A 21,360-nucleotide genomic window follows, 5' to 3' on the forward strand; every position below is an offset into this window, starting at 1 on the left:
AAAACTGGGGGGGGGGGGGGGGGGGCCCGTTTTTGTTTAAAAAAAATCCCCACAAGGGGGAGAGGGGGGCCCCGCCCTTTCCCCCCCCCCCCAAGAGAAGCCCCCGCCCCCCGGGAGTTTTCTTTACTCCCCCCCGGGTTGGGGTTTACTTATTCCCCCGTTTTTCCCCCCCCCGGGGCCCCGGAAAAAGAGGGTCGGTTCCTTCCCCCCATTTGGAAAAATTTAAAGGGGGGGGGCGGTCCGGGGGGGGTGCAATACCCCCTTTGGGCAAATTTCGGCCCACCCTCGGCACCGGACCTCTTACTTGGCCCCCCCGCGCGGCGGCCTGGGGAGTCCCGTCAAGGGGCAATCGCTCGCGGGCACTTGCAACGGCCGGCGCGGAAAGTTACCGGCGGGGCGTGCTGGTTCCTTAGAGACCGAACCCGGGCTGGGCGGCGGCGGCGAAACCGCCGAGACAAACCGCCCTTGGAGAAGCCAAGATGCCGAGTAGGGGCAAGAGGAAAGGCAAGAACAAAGACAAAGACAAGCTTCTTAAGAAGTAAGGAGAACCCACGGTGGGGTCCTCTCCCGGGATTGGGGCCCGGGGGCCGCAGGGGTTGGCTGACTGGCACCTGGCCGCCCGCTCTCCTGGACTTTTCTCTCGCTCTGCCGGATTCTGAGGACAGTTCCCATTGTTCAGAGATTCCCAAATGCATGCCCGACTTGACTGCTTCAGCTTAGCCACTCGGATGAGATTTGGGACCCTGACGTCATTTAGACAGCCCCTACCTATGTGTAATGCATTAACGGTGGAGGCAGACAGGTTCCCAAAAAAATAGACGGAATGAAATAGGTGCTTGTGGAGGAACAAAGAGCTGAGAATGAGGAGGAAGAGGTCTGACACGAGAAGTGAAAGCCAGGATAACATTTATTGGGATATTGGAGGTCCTCTAGACCAGCGCTGTCCAATAGGGTAGTCACTGGTCATGTGTGGCTGCATTAAAATTAAATTAACAATTCAGATCCTCAATTGTACTAGCCACATTTCATAACCTCAGTGGGCACATGTTGCTAGCGGTAACTGTATTGGACAGCCCAGACATCTAACATTTTCATCATTACAGAGAGTTGTATTGGACAGCAGTACTCTAGATGAGTGGTTCTTAACCCAGGGCGATTTTGCCTTCCAGGGCACATTTGGCAATATGCCTGGAGACATTTTTGATTGTCACATCTGGGAATGTGTGCTATTGGCATCTAGAGATGAGCAGAGATGCTGTTTTACATCCTGCAATGCACCGGAAAACCCCCTCACCCCGCACCCCAAAGAATCATTTAGCTCAGAATGGCCGCAGCACCAGGGTTGGGAAACCCTGCTCAAGACTATAAACTTCTCTACAATAGGCACTGAGCATTATTCACCATATCTCCGGCACCTAGCAGAGAGCCTGGCACACAGCAGATGCTTATTATTTGTTCATTAAATAAATTAAGGTATCTGCCTGTGTATGCTTCAACTTAGATGTTTATTCCACAAGAACTGTGCTCTGGGTTCATTCTTTCTTGATCCTAGTCTGAGATCTCTCTACTGTGTGGTTGAGATGATCTTGAACATCTAAAGGATCTCTCAATGATTGAAGCAGTTCCTTGGGTCTTCTAGGGATTCCTTTTGGTTCAAAGGAAAGAGTAAAGGATTTGACCAAATTGGCTAATTGTTCAGATTTCTCCAAAATGATCAGAACTAACTGTAGCACTAATCCTTTCCAGGTTTGGAGCTGCTGCTAATTGTCACTTAATCTATTAGGTGGCCCTGGTAGTTCCCAGACACATTGGAGTCATACATGGTGTTCAACAATACTATATATGGGACTATAAGAGAATCCCCAAACTTGTAAAGTTTGTGAAGTTACTTGTTTAAGAGAGTAATAAATGCTCAGTACAGAAAGTTTAGGAAACATGATAGTCAAAATAGAATATAAAAATCACCTGTAATTCATCATCCAAATATAACCACTACTATTATTTGGGGATATTCTTTTATCTTTTGGAAATGATAGCCTAGTGTACATACTTATTTGTAACTTTCCCCATTTATTAATATAAGTATTCTTCTACAGTGTGACTTTTAAAAAAAACACCACATAACTGCATAGTTAGTCTAGCACTTTTAAAAAGTGCTAAGGGCGGGAGAAACCAAGATGGCGGCATAGGTAAACACCGGAAATTGCTACCTCACACAATCATCCAGAACCACAGGAAGGCTGGCTGAGTGGAAATTCTACAACTAGAAGGAAAGAGAAAAGCACTGAGACTCAGAGGAGGTGCGGAGGTGCGGAGGCACACGCCGAAAGGGCTGGCAACTGAGGACATGGTGCACATGGAAAGGGCTGGCAGCTGAGGACGCGGTTGTCTTTTTCAATCGGGAGGGAGTCTCAAGCTCCTGACTGCTCTGAACTCCAGTTCCGGGTGAGTCTCTGGGGACCCAGACTCATACGGGGAGAAACTGGACTGTTTGGCAGTGGGCAGAACTTGAGGGCAGCTTTCTCTCAGAGGTGCTTGCAGTGATTACTGGGACACTGAGACCCGGGACCTCTTAGGGCGGGACTGAGAAGCAGCCATAGCTGCTTGCTCCGCCCTGTTGATCCCCTGAGACCCCGCCCCACCCAAGCTATGCACAGAGGCTTTTGCATATGAAAGGTCTGGCCCTTTGCAACCTGAAAATTACCTAACAAACTGGAGCTGAATCAGAGAGACCCAGAACGTCCAAAAGAAGGTCCAAGGCCCCACAGCAGCTTGCATTGCTTCACAGCTGGGCCTCATCTGGGCACCTCCAAACCCCAAACAAAGAAGAGGAATCTCTCCATAGCTCCTGCTGAGTAGCCTCAGGCAGAGACTAGATTAGCACCTCCTTAGAGATCCAGGAGCCAGTGTACCCAGTGGTCAGAGTGGGACCGTCCAGATTACAACTCCTCAGATCCATAAGGGACACACTCAGGGGCAGACTCAGTGAGCACCAAAGCCCCACTGAAGCATGCCTTGCCCCAGAAGAGTGTCTCCAGCTCAGAAGTTCTCCCACCATAACCACAGCTGATTCTCACAGCCAATTGGCCTGGAGGTCAATTCCTCCCAGTGATACCTACAACAATCAAGACTTAAATACAACAAGACTGTGCACAAAGCCCACAAAGGAGTGCACCAAGTGTGTCCACCTCAGGTAATTGGGGAGGCTGAGCCACTGGGCCCTATAGGACACCTAACACTGAAAGCCACTCCATCAACACAGGGAAGCATAAAAAATGCGGAGACAAAGAAACAAGTCACAAATGACAGAAATGGAGGAAAGCAAACTACTGGATATAGAGTTCAAAACCACACTTTTAAGGTTTTTCAAGAATTTTCTAGAAACCACCGATAAATTTAGTGAGACCCTCAAGAAATCGAGACCCTTGAGGATATGAAAAAGGACCAACTAGAAATTAAGCATACACTGACTGAAATAAAGGATATTATGCAGAGTTCCAACAGCAGACTAGAGGATCTCAAGAATCAAGTCAAAGATCTGAAATACGAAGAAGCAAAAAACACCCAACCAGAAAAGCAAAATGAAAAAAGAATCCAAAAATACGAAGATAGTGTAAGGAGCCTCTGGGACAGCTGCAAGTGTACCAACATTTGAATTAAAGGGGTGCCAGAAGAAGAGAGAGAGCAAGATATTGAAAACCTATTTGAAGAAATAATGACAGAAAACTTCTCCTACCTGGTGAAAGAAATAGACTTCCAAGTCCAGGAAGCGCATAGAACCCCAAACAAAAGGAATCCAAAGAGCACCACACCAAGACACATCATAATTAAAATGCCAAGAGCAAAAGACAAAGAGAGAATCTTAAAAGCAGCAAGAGAAAAACAGTCAGTTACCTACAAGGGAGTACCCATACAACTGTCAGCTGATTTCTCAACAGAAACTTTGCAGGCCAGAAGGGAGTGGCAAGAAATATTCAAAGTGATGAATACCAAGAACCTACAACCAAGATTACTTTACCCAGCAAAGCTATCATTCAGAATTGAAGGTCAGATAAAGAGCTTCACAGATAAGAAAAAGCTAAAGGAGTTCATCACCACCAAACCAGCATTATATGAAATGCTGAAAGGTATCCTTTAAGAAGAGGAAGAAGAAGAAAAAGGTACAGATACAAATTATGAACAACAAATACACATCTATCAACAAGTGAATCTAAAAATCAAGTGAATAAGTAATCTGATGAACAGAATAAACCGGTGAATATAATAGGATCAGGGGCATAGAAAGGGTGTGGACTGACTATTCGGGGGGGGGGGGTGTGGGAAGAGACTGGACAAAAATTGTACACCTATGGATGAGAACAGTGGGTGGTGGGGGTAAGGGCAGAGGGTGTGTTGGGAACGGGGTGGAGGGGAGCTATGGGGGAAAAAAAGAGGAACAACTGTAATAATCTGAACAATAAAGATTTAATTAAAAAAATAAAAAGGGCCAAGGGCTTATCACATTCTTGGAACTCACTAGCATATGTTTTCCATTTTTGACCATGCATCTGCAGTACACATATCAACAATGAAGAACACTGAGCCCTTGCCAGGTGGTTCAGTTGATTGGAGTGTCACCATGTTCACCAAAAAGATTTTGGGTTTGATTCCTGGTCAGAACACATACCTAGGTTGGTGATTTGATCCCCATTCATGGCACATATAGAAGGCAACTGATGAGGTTCGTCTCTCGAATCAATGTTTCTCTCTCTCTCTAAAATCAATAAACATATCCTCCAGTGAGGATTGAAAAAAAAAGAGGAACATTGAGGGTAACAGATCTCTTATTTCTTGGATTTTCCATGACTCATAGTTTGAGAAACCCTGCTTTGTTTTTACAGTCAGTATTAGTGGTCCTTTTATGAGAAATCCTATCTGATTTCTTTCATCAACTCAGAGCAAGTTAGACTTGATACCTTCAGGGAGCAATTTGATGACTGCAACAAGGCAGTCTGTCACTATTGTCTAAATCATGCTGGAAAGGGAGTTCAATAGCTATAACAGGGTGGGGGTTGGAGATGAAGCTGGCCATAATTTGTAGAGAATAAAAGGTGAGAGTGGGACTGAAAAGGGATCAAGAACCAAAAGTTGGTGGGGATGGAGGGTGACAGTATAGAAGTGTCCACACATACTTATGTATGAAAATATTTAGAATTCAAATACAGGTGAAGTCTTTATTATCTAAATACTAGTGGCCTGGTGCATGAAATTCGTGCACTGGGAGGGAGGGTTTCCCTCAGCCAAGCCTGCACACTCTCCAATCGGGGACCCCTCGGGGGATGTCCTGTGGGATCGGGCCTAAACCGGCAGTTGGACATCCCTCTTGCAATCCAGGACCGCTGGCTCCTAACCGCTCACCTGTCTGCCTGATCACCCCTAACCACTCTGCCTGCCTGCCTGATTGCCCCTAACCCCTCTGCCTGCCTGCCTGATCACCTCTAATCTCTCTGCATTTGGGCCTGATCGCCCCTAACTGCCTATGCCTGCCTGCCTGATTGTCCCTAACTGCCCTCCCCTGCTGGAATGATCATGCCCCTGACTGCTCTCCCCTGTTGGCATGATCTCGCCCCCAACTGCCTCTGCCTGCCTGATCACCCCCAACTGCCCTCCCCTGCCTGCCTGATCTCACCCCCAATGGCCCTCCCCTGCCGGCTTGATCTTGCCTCCAACTGCCCTCTCTGCCTCGGCCCCCACCACCAGGGCTTTGTCCAGAAGGAAGTCAGATGTCTGGAAGATGGCTGGTTGACCTGGTCTAATTAGCATATTACCCTTTTATTAGTATAGATAGATTATATAAGATAGGATTGCTTAAATGGGGGGTGGGGTAAAGCCTTTTCTGCAGGAGGAGATGCTCTTGGCAGACAAAAATACATAATCCCTATATCTGGACTGATAGCCAGACTGATATGCACTATACTGCCAAACTGTTCATTAGAAAATTAAACTGCTTTCTTTCACCTTACACCAAACAGCTGTTGCCCTTAAAAACCCTCCTCAGCCCCCACCATCGGTTCTGCCTTCGCAGTTCACCCAGATTAGGTTCTGATTGGTCGGTTTCTATGCCAGTTAGTATCAAAAGCTCCACCTCCTAGGCAGCCATTGGCTCCTCGCACTTCATGCAGAGATGGTTCTGATTGGTCAATTTCTATGATAGTCAGCATATCCGGGCCTATCTCTGGGCCTAATCAGAGAGGTGGGGCTGATCAGCAGCCCCTGCAGAGGCCCAGAGAGAAACAGAGGCGGGGCTGCTGGCGAAGCCCGAGAGAAAGAGGCAACAGCTGATCAACAGTTTCCATGGAGGCTGCAGATCAGACCCTGCCTCTCCAGGCCTCTCTCCGAGCCTGATCCGCAGCCACGGCAACCCAGCACTGACTGCAGGACTGACTTCCGGTCGGTCGAGCCTTTGGTTTTTTCAAACCCTGGGTTTTTATATATTAGGATGCATGTTCACTAATACAAAGGTTGAGAGTTCAGGTCAGAACTCTTAGCTACTTAAATTTTATTTTCCTTCCCCAACAATTTGCTAGATGCTTGCACTGTTCTCTACTCTCTATGGCATTCCCGGTCCCACTGCACCTGCCGCCACCACTGCTCAGTAGCCCTGCCCAGGAGGCAGGAGAGGCTTGTGCCGCCACAGCTGCGCTTGCCAGCTGTGAGCCGGTGTCTGGCACCCATTGGTGAGCTGACCAGCACTCCCGCTGTGGGAGCACACTGACCACCAGGGGGCAGCACCTGCATTGAGTGTCTGCCCTCTGGTGGTCAGTGTGCATCATAGCAACTGGTGGTTCTGCCATTTGATTTGCATATTAGCCTTTTATTATATAGGATATACCCAGCCGACGCCTAACTGCTCACCTGCCGGTCTGATTGCCCCTAACTGCCCTCCCCTGCTGGCCTGGTCACCCCTAACTGCCCTCCCTGGCCAGCCTGGTTGCCTCTAACTGCCCTCCCCTGCCAGCCTGGTCACCCCTAACTGCCCTCCCCTGCAGGCCTGTTCCCCCCCTACTGTCCTCCCTGCAGGTCTGGTCACCCCCAACCACCCTCCTCTGCAGGCTTGGTCCCCCCAACTGCTCTCCTCTGTAGGCCTTGTTCCCCCCAACTGTCCTCCCCTTCAGGCCTAGGTCACCCCTAACTCCCTTCCCCTGCAGGCCTGATCGCCCCCAACTGCCCTCCCTTTCAGGCCTGGTCCCTCCCAACTGCCCTCCCCCTGCTGGCCTGATCGCCCACAACTGCCCTCCCCTGCCAGCCATCTTGTGTCCACATGGAGGTGGCCATATTTGACCACATGGAGGCGGCCATCTTATATGTGGGAGAGATGGTCAATTTGCATATTACTATTTTATTAGATAGGAGTTCCACTTTACCTCTGTACAAATGATTATGGTTTGTTTGTCAGGCATCCTTGAAGCCTGATGCATTGTGGAACTAGCAGATAAAATATTTAACATACTAGTACTTGCTCAAGTGACTTGAATATTTGTCCAAGGCCTAGCCAAGAAACAAACAAAACACACAAAATACCCTAGAACAAAAAGAAAATTGGGATTGGGATAGGTGGAAGATTACAGAAATATGGATTTAAAGTTACATTTACATTATGAATGTATCTTCATGGTGAAGAGGAACTAAGGTAATGGATTTGTAGTAGAGAGAGCCAGGGTCTAAGACTGAGCAAGTTGGAATAAAAGACAGTTCAAATATGAGAGAATCAAATAAGTAAGTGAAAAGATGTGAAAGCTTTATGAAGTAAATTTAATTTATTATGCCTTTCCTCTTTGTTTTTCTAGTCCTTTGGAGTTATGCTCCAAAGCTTTCCTCTTCCAGGAAGAGGCACCTACTAAGATAACTCCCTTGTCAAGTAAATATGTATTTATTATTAACTAATTCATCTAATAATGCTTGATCATATGTGCCAGGCAATATCAAACAAAACAATAATAGAGAAAAGTAGTAGAGAATAATTAGTTATATGTTGTCAATGCCCTCTTCCCATGTAGGAAGTCAACAAAAACTGAGGAAACTGCAGTGGAAAGAGCCAAGGCCAATGCCTCCCTTTGGGAGTCCAGGCTGGAAATCACAGAGCTCTCTAGGATTGAGTATCGTGATACTTCCCTGAGACTTGCAAAAACTAATGAGGACTTAAGGAAACAGCAGTATAAAATGGAGAAAGACACAATGTCCGTATTAAGCTACCTGAAGAAGCAGGACCAGGAGAAAGATAATATGGTAGGTGGGTAGAAATCCTCATTACATAGAAACTTTGTGGCCTGCATTAACTAATTGATATTGATCTGCCTTTATCAGTATCACTTATATTTTTTTATTTTCATCTGCCTCCATATATCAAAGGCCTACATCTATCTGTAGCAAATGTATAATTTTTCACAATTATGGATGTTCATTAAAACCAAAGAAATTATTTTGCAAAGAAGTAAAGCAGGTTCAAAATATCCTGGTTAGCTAGCTCTCCTATATTGTTTTACTCATTCTTCTATATCATAGAAATATATTATTTTCTTAAACTTTATTTAAACTGTTATAGTCTTATTTCATGTTAATTATAGAAATACTAGAGGCCTGGTGCACAAAATTCGTGCATCTCTCTCACAATCCGGGACCACTGCCTCCTAACCGCTCGCCTGCATGCCAGCCTGATTGCCCTCTAACTGCTCCCCTGACAGCCCGATCGTCCCCAACTGCCCTCCCCTGCTGGCTCAATCACCCACAACTACCTGACCCGCCTCCTCTGCACGAGGCGGTGGAGATGCCAGGACTGGCCTCCTCCGTGCCGCGTGGAGCCGTGGGACCCCCAGGCCTCACCATGTGGAGCGGCTGCCAGACCCCACCTCTGCTGTGCACGTGGCCATCTTGTGGCAGCCATCTGTGGCGGCCATCTTTTCGGAAGCCATTTTTGCGGTGGCCATCTTGTGAGGGCATCGCACGAGAGCATCACTCAAGGTCATTGCACCAGGGTGTGGCACCACCTAAGCTTTTATTATATAGGATTAAAAATAGGGGAGAAACCAAGATGGCGGCATAGGAAAACACCGGAAATTGCTGCCTCCGACAACAACTTCAAAAATACAACTAAAAGACAGAACAGTCATCATCCAGAACCACAGGAAGGCTGGCTGAGTGGAAATTCTACAACTAGAAGGAAAGAGAAGAGCACACAGACTCAGAGGAGCTACGAAAGTAAAGTGCAGAGGGAAGCAGACAAAATGCGAAGACAAAGAAACAGGTCACAAATGACAGAAATGGAGGACAGCAAACGACTGGATATAGAGTTCAAAACCACGGTTCTAAGATTTTTCAAGAATTTTATGGAAACCGCCGATAAATGTAGTGAGACCCTCAAGAAATCTAGTGAGACCCTCAATGTTGCGATAAAGGACCAACTAGAAATTAAGCATACACTGACTGAAATAAAGAATATTATACAGACTCCCAACAGCAGACCAGAGGATCGCAAGAATCAAGTCAAAGATTTGAAATACGAAGAAGCAAAAAACACCCAACCAGAAAAGCAAAATGAAAAAAGAATCCAAAAATACGAAGATAGTGTAAGGAGCCTCTGGGACAACTTCAAGCGTACCAACATCAGAATTATAAGGGTACCAGAAGAAGAGAGAGGGCAAGATATTGAAAACCTATTTGAAGAAATAATGACAGAAAACTTCCCCTACCTGGTGAAAGAAATAGACTTCCAAGTCCAGGAAGCGCAGAGAACCCCAAACAAAAGGAATCCAAAGAGGACCACACCAAGACACATCATAATTAAAATGCCAAGAGCAAAAGACAGAGAATCTTAAAAGCAGCAAGAGAAAAACAGTCAGTTACCTACAAGGGAGTACCCATACGACTGTCAGCTGATTTCTCAACAGAAACCATGCAGGCAAGAAGAGAGTGGCAAGAAATATTCAAAGTGATGAATAGCAAGAACCTACAACCAAGATTACTTTATCCAGCAAAGCTATCATTCAGAATTGAAGGTCAGATAAAGAGCTTCACAGATAAGAAAAAGCTAAAGGAGTTCATCACCACCAAACCAGCATTATATGAAATGCTGAAAGGTATCCTTTAAGAAGAGGAAGAAGAAGAAAAAGGTACAGATACAAATTATGAACAACAAATACACATCTATCAACAAGTGAATCTAAAAATCAAGTGAATAAATAATCTGATGAACAGAATAAACCAGTGAATATAATAGGATCAGGGGCATAGAAAGGGTGTGGACTGCCTATTCTTGTGGGGGAAAGGGGTGTGGGGGATGCGGGAAGAGACTGAACAAAAATCGTGCACCTATTGATGAGGACAGTGGGGGCGGGGTGAGGGCGGAGGGCGGGGTGGGAACCGGGTGGAGGGAAGCTATGGGGGGGAAAAAGAGGAACAACTGTAATAATCTGAACAATAAAGATTTAATTTAAAAAAAACAGTTAATGCTCCAGGAATAAGTTCCTACCTAGTAATTTTTGGTATAATAATAGGGGTGTGCCGAAACCGGTTTGGCTCAGTGGATAGAGCGTCGGCCTGCGGACTGAAAGGTCCCAGGTTCGATTCCGGTCAAGGGCATGTACCTGGGTTGCGGGCACATCCCCAGTGGGAGATGTGCAGGAGGCAGCTGATCGATGTTTCTCTCTCATCGATGTTTCTAACTCTCTATCTCTCTCCCTTCCTCTCTGTAAAAAATCAATAAAATATATTTAAAAAAAAATAAATAATAGGGGTGTAATATAAAAATTGCAGTAACTTGTTTTTTAGTAGGTGACAACTAAGTTCCCCTGAATATCCACTTAGTCCTATCTGCCAATTCAAATCAGTCTGAAATAACATTTCTAATTGCTTCCAAGTGAGGGGAAGATAGATACATTGGGGTTCTTTACCTCTAAGCTGCCTGCAGCACTTTCTGAGTTGAGATATTGACCCATGAGTTCTACATATGTAACCACAGTTTCAGAGGATTGAGGTGGACCCACTCAATAATAGTAGGAGAGTTTTTATTTTGGAAGATGACTCCAGTGGGACTATTTCTAGTAGGATTAATCTGTCCTAATAAAGGCAATTTAGGCTTTGTCTGTGCTACTTGGGCTGAGGAGATTGCCTGGTCAATTCTTAGTAACTCCTTCCTAGCTTCATCTGTTAATGTTCGGGACAAGGAAAGATTAAAGTCATCCCTAAGTATATTGAATAAATTTGTCATTTCTCCTGTAGAGATTTTTAGGTAAGGTCTTAACCAATTAATGTTCCCTAATAATTTTTGAGAGTCATTTACGGTAAGGTTTTAAGGTAATCCTTCTGTATTTCTACTTTTTAAGGCCTAATACATTGATTTTTAATTACAGTTTCTAGATATTTGAAGGGCATTCCCCTCTATATTTTTTCCCAGAGCAATCTCTAAGCCACATTTAGGGAGTTTCTTTTAAAAACTTTTACTTTCTTTTAAACAGCAACCAACTTGGTTGCCTTTCAGAAAAACAGGGAGGAGAGAGACATGCTGGTCAATACTGCAATGCATACATCTCAAGTAAAAGTAACTTTCTTTTTTTTCCTTCTCATTACATACGCAACCTTCACAAATTTCAGTTTCAAATTAGCCTTCAAACCTTCTTTCCATGTCCTTCAAAAATGTATAAACATGCCTTAGACCTTCCATTAAGTATTTCCACTGTAATATTCTTTCTTTCTGTAACTTGTATATACCTTCAGCAACTTGCACAGACCTTTCTTTTTTTCTTTAAAATGTATTAGAATTCTTCACTCTCAGAAACCTTAATTTTCCAATGATTACCAAAAAGTAAACAGCCAGCATTTCTTAGATTAACATTTATGAACACACTTTAAATACACTCTTACTTTCAAGAAAATATACCCTCAACAAAGTACACGAGGCCTTCTGTAATAAAAACTAAGAGCAGGCAAATTAAAACTTGTCTAGCAGGTAATGTTTCAGTATTGTATGCTATTTAAAAATATTTAGATGTTTATCATTTAACCTATCAATGCTCCAAAGTCTTTAAGTTAATTAAGTCTTTTAGAAAATTATATATAGGCATATGAAGCTAGAGAAAAGGCAGGGGGAGGAGAGAGTAGGCCTCTAGCTGCTTGGATTTTAAACTGCTATATTCTTCCTTAGAGATAACATCTAAGGTTACTGCTGTGGCTTCTCTGCCTTTAAAGGGAGAAGGGTGACTGGCCCTTTCCTCTAACAGAGAGTACAGTCAGTCTCCTCTTGAGTGACTGACTTCATTATTAATATATTTATAATTATTACTGAAAAGCTTTATTATAAATCCTTCATTTTAGTTACATCTTTTTATTTATGTTTTAACAACTTTGAGATTTTAAAGCCAATTATTATTTATCCAAGGCATTTTCTTTGGCTATGAGAGTCAGCTGTGTCGGCAATACTAGGGGTGAATTTACAATGATGTTTTTGCCTTTTACTCGAATTCTTCCCCATTATAACCTGAATCAAAATGTTCCTTGTCCACTTATGGTTGCAACTCTGAAGCTGGCCCGGGCTTTGTGCGCAGTGAACTTCTCACTTTTCTGGTGAATTTCCACTTTTCCTTTTTCACTTTGTTTTTCGCTCAGGTGAATCTTCTCCTCCAGGTCCTGCTCATGGCACCAGAATGCTGCAACCTGCATGGCTAGTGTTCAGGATCCGAAAGAGGGGCTGACGCACAAATGAAAGTACTATATAAGAAATATGAATTTAGAAGGCATGAAGGGCCAGCTGGAAACCCCCTTTCTTGGGGAGCCACACTGAAACCTGGCCTTATCCACTTTTTATTCAATTTTAGATACACATCTTGCCCTCAGTAGAACATGGCAAACAGGTAGTAGACAGTCTGTAAGTTCAATAAACATCAGTAAATATCAGTAAGCTTCAGTAAACATTTACTTTGAGGCTATTCATTCAGGAAATTGCTTCGAGCCACCACTATCTCAACACAGAACAGTCAGTGCTTAGCGTCAGCCTGCTAATGCCCAAGGTCCATTGGCCTTCTGTGTTCCTTGGTGCACTCTTATGACAGTATTGGGAAAGTGGTGGCTTCCCACAGTCACAAGATAGTCCCAGGGATGTAAAGTACAACATAGGGAATATAGTCAATGATATTGTAATAATATTGTACAGTGCCAGGTGGGTCCCCCCGCTACTGAGGGGACCATTTTGTAAGTATATGATTGTCTAATCACTGGGGTATACATCTGAAATGAATACAAAATAATATTGAATGTCAAATGTAATTGAGAAATGAAATTTTTAAAAAGTTACCCAGATAAGAGAAATGCATATCAAAACAATGAGGTACCCATAGCTACTATCAGAAAAACAGAAAATAACAAATATTGGAAAGAAAGCAGAAAAATTAGAACCCTTATGCACTGTTGGTGGGAATGTAAATTGGAACAATTACTATGGAAAACAGCATGGAGGTTCCTCAAAAAATTAAAAATAGAATTACCAGATGACCCAGCAACAAGAATTTAAAGCAGGATCTTGGAGAGATACTTGCATGCCCATGTTTGTTCAAACATTATTCACGTAGCCAAGAGGTGGAAGCAACACAAATGTCCATTGATGGGATAAAAAAGGAAAAAAATGGTATATACAGACATTTAATGGAATATTATTACACAGCCTTAAAAAAGAAGGAAATCCAAACAACCTAAGTGCCCATCAGCAGATGAGTGGATTAAAAAACTGGTACATCTACACCAGGGGTCCTCAAACTTTTGAAACAGGGGGCCAGTTCACTGTCCCTCAGACCGTTGGAGGGCCGGACTATAGTTTAAAAAAAAACTATGAACAAATTCCTATGCACACTGCACATATCTTATTTTGAAGTAAAAAAACAAAACGGGAACAAATACAATATTTGTATTTGCATGTGGCCTGCGGGCCGTAGTTTGAGGACCCCTGATCTACACAATGGAATACTATGCTGCTGTAAAAAAGACGAAACTCTTACCATTTGCAACAGCATGGATAGACCTGGAGAGCATTATGCTAAGTGAAATGAGCCAGTTGGAGAAAGATAAATATCACATGATCTCACTTATTTGTGGAATATAATGAACAACATAAACTGATGATCTAAAATAGACCCAGGACATAGAAGCATCGAACAGACCATCCAACTTCAGAGGGAAGGCGGGGGGTGGGGGGCAGGGGAACGGGAGTAGAGGAGGAGAGACCAAACAAAGGACTTGCATGCATGCATATAAACATAACACATGGACACAGATAGTAGGGGGGCAGGGCATGTGCTGGAGGTGGGGTGGGAACAACCAGGGAGAGGTCAATGGGGGAAAAGGGAGACATATGTAATACTTTAAACAATAAAGAATCAAAATTTTAAAAAAGGAAATCCTGTCACATGCTACGTACGACATAGATAAACCTCAAGGACATTATGTTCAGTGAAATAAGCCAGTCATGAAAGGATAAATATTGTGTGATTTTATTCATATCAAATATCTAAAGTAGTCAAAATCCAGAAATAGAAAGTAGAAAGGTGGTTGCCCAGGGCTTTGGGTAAAGGAGGAAAAGGAATTAGTATTTTATGAGTATAGAGTTTCAGATTTTCAAGATGGTAAGTTACAGAGATTCGTTGTACAACAATGTGAATATACTTTACTGAAGTGACATTTAAAAATGGTTAATATTTCTTTTCTGAAATCAATAAAAATATTTAAAAATAAAAATGGTTAGCATGGTCAATTTAATGTTCTTTTAAAAAAATTTTTATTGATATTTAGAGAGAGAGGAAAGGAAAGATATAGAAACATCAGTGATGAGAGAGAATCATTGATCGGCTGCCTCCTGCACGCCCCCTACTGGGAATTGAGCCCCCAAACAGGGCATGTGCCTTGATTGGGAATCAAACCATGACCTCCTGGTTCATAGGTTACCAATCAACCGCTGAGCCACACAGGTGGGGCAATGTCTCTCTCTCTCTCTCTCTCTCTCTCTTTTTTTTTTTAACATGTATTCATTAACTTGAGAGAGAGAGAAAGATAAAGAGACAGAGAGACAGAGAGACATCAATTTTTTTGTTCCACTTATTTATGCATTCATTGATTGATTCTTCTATGTGCCCTGACTGGGTACCAAATCCACAACCTTGGCATATTGGGACAATGCTCTAACCAGCTGAGCTACCCAGCCAGGGCTTAATGTTGTATTCTTTTACCACAATTTAAAAAAAAGAGTTACTCAGGTAATTCTTATTATAGCCAGGTTTGGGAAACTAGCAATAGCAGATTAAAGGTATGAAGTATGTTCCCTCTCCTCTTCCCTCCTTACTCAACCTCTCCAACCCTACTGGTTTTAATAAGTGAAAACAAGGCCACGTAATAAAGGAAGAACACAGCAATTTCATCACCTTCCTAACTCTGTATTTTCATCTTCTACAGATTGAAAAACTAAAACAGCAGTTGAATGAAACAAAGGAAAAAGCCCAAGAGGAGAAGGAAATATTGGCAAGTATCAATGTACATCAATACACTTACTGGGTGGTCAGCTTTCTGACAAGCTCATTTTTAAGACACAATGAGATTAAATGAATCAGTCATCTGAGCAGCTCAGTAACCTTACAGTTCACACATTTGTTGTACAGAAGCTCAAAAAACAACATAAAAATATGTTATTATAGAAAACCATCTGGTATTAGTGGTGCTTACTGATCCCGAGTTTTACATTCTTCCTACGGCTTTTCAGTAGGCCAAAAGTTAGGAAATATGTATACACAGTATTTTTAAAAGATTAAAATATAAATAAAGAAATTTTTTAAAAGATTAAAATATATCACAAAATATATTATAAGTTCACACTAATGTTTTCAATTCAGATGCAGGAATAAAGGGTTTTTACTTAACTATATCTCCTTATAAAGTTAAGTGTGTCCTTTCTTCCTTGCCCAAAATCCTGGTTCTTAATGATAACAATATAATTTTGTAGTTGCTTTAAACCTCAATACATCAACAGTCACAGAATACTGATACCAATGCTACCACCAACATAGATTAGTGGGAACAGTTTTAAGATTTTGTGAGGCCCTTTTCTCCTTGATATATGCCAATAGGAATTTACTATCAAATTATAAGGTTTAAAAACCATTTGAAATAATTCCTTTCTGTGAGGTTATGCCATCAACTCAACAACACAGTTTGCTTTTGATATTTAGGAGTTGCTTTTGAAAAATTTAATTGTGCATATAAAAGTATGTAATTATATAAATATTTATAATTATGTGGTTTCAAAGTCAAATCTATCAAACATGGTATATTCTGAGAAATCTAACTTCTGTCCATGTGTTCAAAATATACCAGATAGGTGAGAAATGGTTTCAGTGTATTTCAATTTGCATTTCTCTTATTGTGAGCTAGGTTGAGCATTTTTTTCATATATTTGAGGGTCATTTGCATTACTTTTGATATTTCAGGTGTGGTGGTTTTTGTGTGTGTGTGTATGTGTGTTTTGTTTGTTTGTTATTGTTGTTTTTGCTGTATTGGCCCTTTTTCTTCTTCCTCCTCCTTTTTCTCTCTTTTCTCTCTCCTTTTCTTCCCTTTTTTCTTCTTCCTTCTTTCTTCTCCTCCTCTCTCTTCTTCCTTCCTTCCTCTTTCTCCCACCTTCTCCTTGCTTTCTTTACTAGAGATATTAGCCCTCCCTTTGTCTCTTAATTTACTAATTTTAATTTAGGGTCAGGAACGTTATTTATTGTTCTTACAGATTAAATTTTTTTTTAGTCTTATGCCTCTTGTTAATAAATATCTGCATTTTCTATACAAGATCAGTTTACTTAGAATTTTTTTTTATTCAAGGCACTTGATATTTTTTTAAAAATATATTTTATTGATTTTTTACAGAGAGGAAGGGAGAGAGATAGAGAGTTAGAAACATCAATGAGAGAGAAACATCGATCAGCTGCCTCCTGCACATCTCCTACTGGGGATGTGCCCGCAACCCAGGTACATGCCCTTGACCGGAATCGAACCTGGGACCTTTCAGTCCGCAGGCCGACGCTCCATCCACTGAGCCAAACCGGTTTCGGCACTTGATATTTTTTAACAGAAAGTAAAACTTTACACAAAAATAAAAAGGGAACATTTCTTTAAAGAGGATAGACAAATGGCTTAAGGCTTCAAATGGAACATGATTCTGCGGGATATCTGTTCTTTTTCCTAACTCATTTACCTGTTTTTCTTTGTTTTTATATACAGGAACAAAAGTATAATGAGCAAATAAATGACCTGGAGGGACGTTTCTATCAGAAATCCAAAGAAATTGGCATGATTCAGACAGAGCTAAAAACAATAAAACAATTCCAAAAACGAAAAATCCAAGTGGAGAAAGAATTAGATGATGTAAGTTTCTTTCTTTTAAAAAGGAGGTTAGAATTAATACTATGTCTGCAAAAGCCTTCACTGACATTTACTCATGTAAGATGGTAAAGGGATTTTTTTTTTTTTACAATAAAAGTGTAAGACATCAGTTTAGGGCTGGATACAAAAGGTCTTGATGGTTAGACTTTTCTTTTTCTAAGCATTGATGCCTTTGTAAATTAACCAAATCTTAGCCAGCACATAACTCCCACATTTATCAGCAGTCAAAATTTTAGAGTAACTTCAATAAGAAACAAACTACAGTTCTTTGAAAACAGTAGAGGCAAAGTAGCAAAGTCCTAAAGGAAAATATGTTTAGACGGATGAATGATAATTTTAGAAAATTTTAAAAGGCTCTCTGGGTAGGTGTGGGTGAGATGAAGAAAACAGTACTTTTAGAAAATTCCTCTGACCTTGCTATGCTCTTTCTCTTACTTTCCATCCTCTCATCTCAGAATATAGTTTTATTGCATTGATCATAATGCAACAAATGTCATAGATGAGTCCAGGCATAAGTAGCTGACTTTGGGCAAGCTACTTAACCTCTCTATTCCTTGGTTTTCTCATCTGTAAAATGAGGAGAATAAGAGTCTTATAGTGTTATTTTAAGGACTGAGTTCATATATGGAAAGTGTTTAAAATAGTGTATTTGACATAGAATTATATTAACAGTGGTGTGTAGCTCTCTGAAAAAAATAAGATTATTAGCCAAAAAAAGTAATTTTCTGTGTCCCCATAGCATTTTGTATCTTTTTATACCATTTAGCCTATTCTATCTTGATATTATAGTTATCATTTGTTTTATCTACCCTAGTGGATTGGTAAATACTTCAAAGTACAAACAGTGTTGTCCTTTGTAGTCATCAAAAATACAAGATAAACAGTAATTTAGCTCAATAAATATTTGTTAAATGCCGAGTGGGTCTTTTCATTAAAAATGTAATTGGAGGGAACCCTTCCGGTGTGGCTCAGTGGTTGAGCATCGACCTATGAACCAGGAGGTCATGGTTCGATTCCCGGTCAGGGCACATGCCAAGGTTTCGGGCTCTATTCCCAGTGTGGGGCATGCAGGAGGCAGCCAGCCAATGATTCTCTCATCATTAATGTTTCTCTCTCTCTCCCCCTCTCCCTTCCTCTCTCTCAAAAAAAAAAAAAGTAATTGAAGGGATATCAACTTTTCTTTTAATTAGATGGGAGGACCCTTTTCACAATGTATACATATATCAAATAATCACTATGTACAGTTGAAATACTTTACAGTTTTGTCATTTATGCCTCAATAAAACTGAAAAAGAAAAGTTTAGAAGGAATATTAAGTTCTGTTTTATATGAAAATGCTGCATATTGAATCAAATTAAGTTCCTTAACTTTTCAGGAACTCTCAAAATAGACATTTTATGTGGAGGTATACATTCTGAATCAAAGTGAATGAGGAACTAGTCATAATCTAGTGGGATGCAGTGGGATTTTTTTAAAGAACAATGTTGCCACCTAGGGGACAAATAGATTTCATATCTCTTCAAAGAGGACTGTTGGGCCAGAAAGACTTAAAATTCAAAGGCTTATGGGGAAAAATAAGGTGGTTCTGTGGAATATGGAAGAATTAAGGCAGGTGTGGAGGCCCGTGAACTTAAAATTAAGGGGAGAGGTAATACATAAATGAAGAAAATTAATTATAGTGGGTAATAAAATTCACTGTATACATTTAAAAGAAGCTAATTACATTTAGATTATAAAAAGGTAGTCAAAACATATATTTTAAAGAAAACAAAATTCTATCCACCTGATTAGCAGAAGAAGCATACATTGGTAGGTTGCAGTTTTTTTTCCCTCATAAATTTTTTTGTCTTTGTTTTTGACAAAATGATGATACCCATTTCAGCAAATTTAGCTGATAAAAAAAGTTGTCCTCTCCCCACCACACACACAAACACCTAGAGATAGCCATTGAATCCTATATAATAAACGGGTAATATGCAAATTGACCCTAACAGCAGAGCGACTGGGAATGACTGGTCACTATGACACACGCTGACCATGAGGGGACAGATGCTCAATGCAGGAGCTTCCCCCTGGTGGTCAGTGTGCTCCCACAGGGGGAGCTCTGCTCAGCCACAAGCCAGGCTGATGGCTGCCAGTATAGTGGTGGTGGTGGGAGCCTCTCCCGCCTCCTCAGCAGCACTAAGGATGTCTGATTGCAGCTAGGCCTGCTCCCCGCTGGCAAGTGGACATCCCCCAAGGGCTCCCGGGCTGCCAGAGGGATGTCTGACTTCCAGCTTAGGCCCAATCCCCCGGTGAGCGGGCCTAAGCCAGCAGGTGGCCATCCCCCGAGGGGTCCCAGACTGCCACCGGGCCTCTAGTATTTTCATAAAAATGCAATGTAGAAATAAATATATATATATATCTACACTAATAAAATACAAAGATGCTAATTGACCATACCTTCGCTATGCCCCAAGCCACGCCCACCCGCCAATCAGAGTGACTATATGCAAGTTAACCCAGCCAAGATGGCAGCCGGCAGCCACGGAGCTGGAGCAAGCAGGAGGTTTGGTTGCCTGGGTGATGGAGGAAGCCAAGCTTCCTGCCTGCCCTGAGCTGGTTGTGGCCTCCGCTCATGGCAACAAAGTTTCAATTATAGAAGACAAATAAATCCCAAATACCTGCTTCCAGCCAGCCTCCACTGGGAGCTTGGGTAGCTGGGGGCCGTGACCAGCCTGCAAACAGCCATCAGCCCCTCACCCAGGCTGGCCACACCCTCATGGGGTGAGAGTCCCCGCTGGGGGGCTTAGCTAGCCTGAAAACGGCCCTCAGCCCCTCACCCAGACTGGCCAGGCATTCCATAAGGACCCCCCCCCCACCCTGAAGGGGCTGTGGCCAGCCTGCAAACAGCCCTCAGCCCCTCAACCAGGCTGACCAGGCACCCCAGTGGGGACCCCCACACTGAAGGTGCAGTGGCCAGCCTGAAAACAGCCATCAGCCCCTCACCCAGGCTGACCATGCACCCCAGGAGGGACCCCCACCCTGAAGGGGCTGTGGCCAGCCTGCAAACAGCCATCAGCCCCTCACCCAGGCTGGCCAGGCACTCCTATATAATAAAAGGGTAATATACAAATTGACCCTAACAGCAGAACGACTGGGAATGACTGGTCACTATGACACACACTGACCACCAGGGGGCAGATGCTCAATGCAGGAGCTGCCCCCTGGTGGTCAGTGCACTCCCACAGGGGGAGCTCTGCTCAGCCACAAGCCAGGCTGATGGCTTCCAGTACAGCGGTGGTGGTGGTGTACTGGGCTGCATATCGGGGCACGCTGTGCTGTCTGTTCCTGGAACAGACAGATAGGAAGGTACTGACATCAGGTCAGGCCTTGAGATATGGTCTCATGGTCCCTCCTCAATATACTGTGCTCTCTGTTTCCGGAAAACATAGATAGGAAGGTGATAATGCTATACTGTGTTGGGAACAAATTGCGTAAACAAGGCTTTGTAACTTTGTAGTTTTTTCAAATAAATGTGCTGTAACTTTTGCAGTCTACACCACAGTTCAGCCTTTTGCTTCGGCGGGATGCTGGGACTGTGGTCAGCTGGCTGGCTTAATAAAGGCACCTAAATTTAAATTCTGAGTCGGTGGTCTATCTCGCTGAGTCAACCCATAACAGTGGGACCCTCTCCTGCCTCCTCAGCAGTGCTAAGGATATCTGACTGCAGCTTAGACCTGCTCCCCGCTGGCAAGTGGACATCCCCCGAGGGCTCCAGGCTGCCCGAGGGATGTCTGACTGCCAGCTTAGGCCCAATCCCCCAGGGAGCGGGCCTAAGCCAGCAGGTGGTCATCCCCCAAGGGGTCCCAGACTGCGAGAGGGCACAGACCGGGCTGAGGGACCCCCCCCCCCCGAGTGCACAAATTTTTGTGCACTGGGCTTCTA

At 42.9% G+C, this 21,360-nt stretch overlaps 1 protein-coding gene across 2 annotated transcripts in view; it reads left to right on the forward strand.

The window, feature by feature from the left end:
* The first annotated feature begins 384 nt into the window (after nt 1-384).
* Nucleotides 385-21,360, forward strand: part of BBOF1 (basal body orientation factor 1) — a 45,714-nt gene continuing 24,738 nt past the window's right edge. For both annotated transcript variants that reach the window (XM_014463376.2, XM_023761336.1), the window contains exons 1-4: nt 385-538; nt 8,037-8,265; nt 15,466-15,531; nt 17,272-17,415. In XM_014463376.2, the coding sequence (XP_014318862.1) occupies nt 480-538; nt 8,037-8,265; nt 15,466-15,531; nt 17,272-17,415 (498 nt within the window). In that variant the 5' untranslated portion in view covers nt 385-479. The remainder of the gene's footprint in view (nt 539-8,036; nt 8,266-15,465; nt 15,532-17,271; nt 17,416-21,360) is intronic.

This window comes from Myotis lucifugus, unplaced genomic scaffold, assembly GCF_000147115.1.
Source record: "Myotis lucifugus unplaced genomic scaffold, Myoluc2.0 scaffold_207, whole genome shotgun sequence".
Taxonomy (NCBI): Eukaryota; Metazoa; Chordata; class Mammalia; order Chiroptera; family Vespertilionidae; genus Myotis; species Myotis lucifugus.